Source organism: Colobus angolensis, unplaced genomic scaffold, assembly GCF_000951035.1.
Source record: "Colobus angolensis palliatus isolate OR3802 unplaced genomic scaffold, Cang.pa_1.0 Scaffold73, whole genome shotgun sequence".
In the NCBI taxonomy this organism is placed as follows: Eukaryota; Metazoa; Chordata; class Mammalia; order Primates; family Cercopithecidae; genus Colobus; species Colobus angolensis.
This window is the reverse complement of record NW_012121043.1, coordinates 6,863,622-6,870,994: the sequence shown is the minus strand read 5'-3', so window position 1 is coordinate 6,870,994 and position 7,373 is coordinate 6,863,622. Positions and strand designations below refer to the sequence as shown.

Below are 7,373 nucleotides of genomic sequence, written 5' to 3'. Positions count from 1 at the left end.
TCTTGAAAGGAAATCTGAGCAGTGTACTCACATAGCTGACAGGTACCATTAGTAGAAGTATTGGATTTATGTAATAAGAGAAAAGAAGTAAAAATAGTTGCCTACAGAGAAAAAGAAACTGGCACAGTTAGCAAGAAACTGGTATTTCTCTGATAAGCTTTTTGGAACAATCTGCCTCTGACATATTATTTATGTTAAAAGGAGTTGTGACAGAGATTGCGATATAAATTCCAGAAACTTTCCATTTTTATTTAGGCACACTGTCAGACTACTTTCTTTATGTTCTCTTGCAGTTAAGTATGGCCATGGGGTTGAGTTGTAGCCAGTGGAACCAGAGAAGTGGTATCTACCACTTACAAGCAGAGTTCATAAAATCTCCCCAAATGATCTTCTCCTTCATTTTCCTGGCTGGAAGTAGAGGATTTCAAGGCTCCACAAGATGGAGAAAGTGTGGGCTCCTAATTATTGCAAGGAAGGACACCTGGCAAACACCTACTTTGGATTATTCTGTGTTAAAAAAGATAATTTTATTATTTTTAAGTTGATAATATTTGGAGACTTAACTATGTAGCTAGCATTAACCTAAGAAGTGTTCCAAAAAATATATTTCTATATAGGAAACACATAAGTATTTGTAACGTAGATCTTTACATACTTTCAGAGACATCTTTCCATATAATTTTTACTCTGGAATTCTTTTTCCTAAAGCTTCAGATTCTCATCCCCAATACTTAGAAACTTATTAAAGTTTGGCTTACACTTAAAGTTTGGCTTACACTATATATTTTACAAACCCAGGACGTTAAGCTGACTTCTCCTAATTCTCTACTTTGACTAATGGTGCCATCATTTCCACAGACACTCAGGACCAAAATTTTTGGTTTGCTTTGATTTCTGTCTTTTGAAGCATTCTCAGAACAAATCAGTAAATAGGTAAATTTTGTTAATCCTCTTTCTTTTATGTATTTTTGTATGCTTTCCATTCTTCACATCTCTATTACCACCATCCTGAGGTAGATGTATAGCGTCACACATAGAACACCAAAATAGATTTCTAACATCACGTAGTCTTTTTGACCTAGTTATCCTCAAGCCTCTTTTGCAAATTGTCATTGTCACTGTCCCCAAATCATTGTGGAAATTATAGTAGCTATCACATGATGGGAGGAACACAGAATAGGAAGATTCCAGTTTGAAATATCTATCTACCTAGTAGGGTGACCTTGGGAAGGTGACTTGGACATTCTGAGCCTAGAGTCCCTTCTCACATAAAAGTAGCTAATCTCCATTCATAGAACTGTTGCAAAAGATTTAATGAGGTAACTTGTAAATGATGATAGCAAAACAGCTGGCTCATGACAATGCATACTATGTATTTACTGAATGAAAAAATACATTATTTACCACTTCTCTTCCCCTTATCTCCTGCTTACACGGTATTCTCTACTCCACTCAACTTGACCAAATGCTATTTCTCCTTCAAAGCAAACACAAATCAGACCTGTTTTTTAAATTTCTTCCTAATCACTTCCTTCTCTATGGGAATGTTGGTCACTTATTTTATTTGCATATTTTTGAATTAGCTTTGATTGATTTTCATATGTAATCATTTTCTTTAAGTGGACTGCAATGACAAGGGACCTATTGTATACAAAGTATCAGGTGTGCCTTAGTGTGTGGCTTGCAGTTGTACTTCTTTTTTTTTAAAAATTTTTACTAGTTTCATTTGACCTGGCCAGAATTCCTTTCTTCGTTTGTCACAAACAGCATTCTGACTTTCTGTTGGACATAAACTACTTTCATACCACGAACCGCTGAAGAGCATCACTTTCATATAACCCCACACACTATCTCTAAGGGCAAGCACAGGAGTCACGACTTGCCAATCTGAGAGATTCATTCTCCAGCCCAAAATAATAGGGCTTGTGATCCAAGAAAGGCCTCATGATGTCTGTTGGAACTAGAGAGACAGTAATTCTTTCATAGGAGCTGCAATGCAGAATTAGGTTAAAGAGAGCAGTATTTTTCACCTTGTAGAAAGATATAACTTGCAAATTAAGCCGGTTGGAAGAAAAATAGGGCCAAGGGAAGAAGACAAAGAATGAGAGAATTAACCCTGTTGACACTGTTTGAATTACTGGTTCAATCTGTGTCTGATCTCTTAGCTAGGGAGTTTATCCCCAGATAATTCTGTCACTTCTGAACATTTTCTTTTTTAGAAAATTAATACAATTTAATTGTTTTCTGTTATTTGTAATCAAAAGAGAACTGCCTATTACAGTTGTGTACTTTGAAATAATATTTATTGATTATTTTTCTAGTTTATTCATAATGAGATGTAGACCAAAAACATGTGGATTACACAATGTAAATCCCTCCTCACTAATGGAGAATAAAAACCCAGAAGCATATTTTTTGTGACTTACGTAAATTTCATTATTTTGCTTTAAAATAAGCACATATTCTCATATTTTTTTAAAATAACGAAACTTCAAAGACCACTTCTGTATTCCAATCTGTAAAAAATATTTTCATTATGTTTATTATAAAAATATAAATGTTTCCACTACAAATCATTTTACATTAGTAAGAGGCCATCTACATTGTACAACATAAACTGAGGAATATTTTGAAAAGACAAGTTTAAAGTAAACACATACTGCCAATCATATCACATTTATACATGGCTTGACTGATATTTAGCACAGCATAAACTGAGTGAGTTACCAGAAATAAATAATATATGCAAATCAAATTTAAGATACAAAACAGATCATATGGTACATAACGTCGTGAAGGAGTTGTGACCTTATGTTTACTGAAAGTCAATGCAGTTCCTGTACAAAGAGATGGCCATAAGCATTCTAGTACCTCTACTCCACGGTTAAGAATCGTACACTTATGTTTACATATGTACAGGGTAAGAATTGTGTAAAGTTAATTTATGAGAGGTCAAGTAGAAAAATATTAATAAAATGAAGAACAGTATATGGTGTATACAACCTCTACTTTCAAATGGAAATCACAGCCAAAATAAGTGAAACAGATTGAACAATCCTCAACTTCTATTAGTTTATGAAATGCATGGGTTTTGTTGAGTGTGCTCAGAATAGTACCTAAAAAAGTAAATATTAGTCTGGGAAAAAATTAGATTGAAACCATATCCATATCTCATTCTAACACTCCAAACACAAAATACTTGATTAAAAAAAGTTTTCTAACTGCTGATAGCAAGTATAATGAAATTTGTGATTAATTTTTTAATCATAAGTGTATTTTTAAAAATATCATGCTCTTATATATCCAATACAGAATTCTAGTAGCCTGATTTGACTAAGGAATATTGCCAAGATTTGAGAAACAATCTTATATCTGAAGGAGCACAATCTAAGTCTTATTACACTAAACCTACAACAGATTAGCACTTGTGAATTTTGATTTGTGATTGTAAGCTGTGTTTCATTAGTGTTCCGTTTTGCATAAGAATATTAAGTTTGCAGCATTGTTTTATCCATTCTGTTCTTGTGATGTATGCATTTCTTATACTCAAGATCATATCAGCATTAGAAAGAGTATTTATAGAGCTACAGTGTTGCTTCAGAATATATTACTAGCTAGATATCCACCAGGTACATCTTTTCAAAATTACTGAGCAAGCTCATAGTTAGCCTTTATGTGATAGTAAGTCTAATCCCGGTGATGAGAAATCTCTCTCCTGCCTACACATTTGAGGCATTTGCTAGATGACCAACTATTCTGAAAATGTTATATCCAGGAAATTCAAAGCAGTACACCAAAACTGCACCATGTGCACTGAAGTGGAAGACTCTTAAAGATAATAATACCTGGCACTAATGATCACAATATTTAATTAATTCACCTAAACACCAGTGATACAGAGGAGTAGTTCTGTCATCATCATTCTCTACAAGCAGTTCAGCAAGTTTAAGCAACAATAGTAAGTGACTTTTCAAAGCCAGTGAGCAAGTAATTTTTTTTTCACTCATGCATTGGCCTATAGGCTGTGTTGCCAATTAGTGCAGCAATCTATATAGGATTCCAATTCTCTCCAGTGTAGCTATTCTCAGAAACTCTAACCCAGCTCCTTCACTAAAGGAGGGAGTTGATAGGCTCTAAGCACCAGAGCAGGCAAGGTATGTTATCTGGTTGAAAATCCATTGCATACAAGCTAGTATATTACACTAAGTTGTGAGCATACAGTTTATAATAAATGGAGAGGCAAGAATGATTAGGATAACAGACTATGAGAGATTTGGTTAGTGTATGAACAGGAAAAGGATTTCATTTTTTAAAAATATATGTAAGTGGATGGTTCAAAAAATCTGAAAGAAACCCATCATTATCTGTGTCTAGTTAGACTGCTGACAATTTGAGAGAGCATTTGGCATTTGGCTGTAACAAATCCATATTAAATCAAGGCATAAATAGAAAACAATAAAAACAATTCAAAAGAAAATAAATATGTACTCTTTTCAAAAATTAAGACATTTCTTTACATGATATACTTAAGGAAGCTAACAATTTAAAAATGTATAGTACTTAAAACAACTACAAATTTCTTCTCTATATGCTTTAAACAGATAAAAGAGAATAATGCAGTGATAAGGTAGTAAATATGGCCAGATAGTTTGAGGTATAAATTCCTCTATGTTGCTTGCTTTAAAAGAAACAAAATACCTATTACAGATTTCCTCTGCATATAAAAATATTACAAGTCTTTTCTTTTGTGGCTATACCTACACAAAGCCACCATGTCCATTTTGTTATTTCACTTGTTTTGATTTCATGACAGTCAGTTTATGATCAATGGCTATATGCTAGTTCTTCACCATTTTATGTTGAAGAATTAAATTTAATCCATTAACTAATATTTAAAAAAGCAATTACAAAAAAATACCCCACCCACCCATCCACTAAATGATAGGGGAAAATAAAGAGTTTTTCAATTCCATTTTAAGGCATTTGTACTCATGTTTGAGTGTCTTATTGGACTTGGAACTTCCACCAGTATCTCCAGCATTACTGTCTGTCTGCAGGATGATGCCACACCTTCCACAGCCACCACTTCCTTTCAGAAGTAGTGCTTTACACGGGAACTGGGCTATTCTTTGATTGTGTTTCTAGAGCTGTAATGCTACTGACGATCTTCTTCTGTGGCCCAACCACGGTGACACCAACCTTTTTCATGTCACTGTAAAAAAAGAAAACAATGAAAGAATCGGTTTCTTCGATAGTATATAAGCAGGAGATTTTCAATTAGCACAATTTGCACAACGATATATTCTAGTACTGTGGACCTAACTGTCTGATATTTGTATCATCGGGGTTATGTCCTGACTGTTCCACCGTCTTGTAGAAGACTCCGTAGATGGTGTAGTGGGTTGAATAGTGTTTCCTCAAAATCTCTGTCAGTCCCAAACCTCACAATGTGATGTTATTTGGATCGAGGGTCTTTGCAGATGTAACCAGTGCATGGATTGGGGAAATACCTTACTGGATTAGGGTGGTACATAAATCCGAGGACAGTTTCCTTATAAGAGAATAGGATACACAGAGAAGAAGGCGATGTACACATGGAGGCAGAGATTGGAGTTATGTTGCCACAATTCAGAGAATACCAGGATTCACCAGAAGCTAGAAAAGACGAGGAAGAATTCACCTCTAGAGACTGGAGCAACAGCGGTACTGCGGCAACTTGATTTCAGATTTCTGCCACCAGAATTCTAAGAAAAAAAATTTCTGTTGTTTAAGCCAATAAATTTGTGGTAATTTCTTGTGGCAGCCTTAGGAAACTAATAGCAATGATCACACATTCTTTGTGGGGCTTTATCTCTTTCCCTTGAATCTGGGGACTACTTTGACTAACAGAGTATGCCAGAATTGACATTGTATCACTTTCTTCACTCCGGTCTTAGGAAACTGCCAGCCTCTACTTGTTGTTTTCTTTAGTAAATTTGTATTAAGCCCACTAACTGGCAACCATTGTTTAGGCTGCTGTTGATAAACAGAGTACAAACAAAAAAGAATCCCAGTTCTCATGGAATTTACCTTCTTGTGGAATAAGACAGGGGGCTCTAGAGCTGCCATATAAAAAGTCTGACTACCTGACAGTATTGCACAGGAGAGGCCACATGTAAGCACTTTGGCCTACAATCCCAGGTAAGACCAGCTCTGTAACTAACTGCACCAAGGCAGACGTCGAAATGAAAGTATCTCCAGCCCTCCAGACCAGATCAGTCCATTTGTCAGCTGTAAGCTTCTGTCAACATCAACTTCAGAGCATAAAGAATCATCCATCTGAGCTCTGCCCTAATTTATAACCCACAACACTGTGATGTATAATAAACCTGTTGCTGTTTTAGCCCTTTAAGTTTTGGGGGAGCCTGCTGTGCAGTCGTAGATAACAATGAAAGAATCGGAATAATCTCATTAAAGTACACAGTTCTTTCAAAGTAGAAAAACTATGACAAAGACATATCTCTTTTTATTAAATATGTAATAATTTAAAGCCGGAAAGTAGGCATTAAAATAAAGATTATAAAAACATAAGGAATTTCATTTAGGAAAAAAGACAGCTAATGTGCAAATGGTTAATTATATATTGTTGTTTCAAGTAATCAGTTCATATATCCATGTCTTTCAGGATTGAGGGATGCTCAAACATCCCCTTCTAATGACAGCTTCCCCAACCCTCCTATATAATATTTTAAAACCTTTCTGTACTTGTATCTCCACTTTCTGTTTTCTTTTCTTGTTTCATTTTCTTCCAAAGCATTTATTACCATCTAGCATATTGACTTTCTGATTTATTTTCTTTATTCCCTGTCTTGTCCCACAAGAAGGTAAATTCCATGAGAACTGAGATTCTTTTTTTCCTTTTTTGGACTCTGTTTATCAACAGCAACCTAAACAATGGCTGCCAGTTAATGGGCTTAATACAAATTTACTAAAGAAAGAAACATACAAAACATATTTTCTGGGTAAAGATGACCAGGGCATAATGTATCATTTGTCAAGGAGAGCCAGGAAAATTGAGAATGGCAAGGAAAAAAGAAAACGTGTGAACACACCACACACAAACACACACACACACACACACACACATACACACACACACACATACACACACACACACACAGAGGGGTTTCCTTTATACTGAGCATAAAGAAAGAAAAAATTGGGTTACAGAACAGAAACTTCGATTTCTTTTTTTTTTTTTTTTTGAGACGGAGTCTCGCTCTGTCGCCCGGGCTGGAGTGCAGTGGCCGGATCTCAGCTCACTGCAAGCTCCGCCTCCCGGGTTTACGCTATTCTCCTGCCTCAGCCTCCCGAGTAGCTGGGACTACAGGCAC

The 7,373-nt window shown here is 35.5% G+C and overlaps 1 protein-coding gene across 3 annotated transcripts in view; it reads right to left on the bottom strand.

The window, feature by feature from the left end:
- Positions 1-2,509: 2,509 nt before the first annotated feature.
- The window catches only part of EPHA3 (EPH receptor A3), a 364,805-nt gene continuing 359,941 nt past the window's right edge, over positions 2,510-7,373 (bottom strand). For all 3 annotated transcript variants that reach the window (XM_011927599.1, XM_011927601.1, XM_011927600.1), the window contains exon 17: positions 2,510-5,212. In XM_011927599.1, coding sequence (XP_011782989.1) covers positions 5,107-5,212 — 106 coding nt within the window. In that variant the 3' untranslated portion in view covers positions 2,510-5,106. The remainder of the gene's footprint in view (positions 5,213-7,373) is intronic.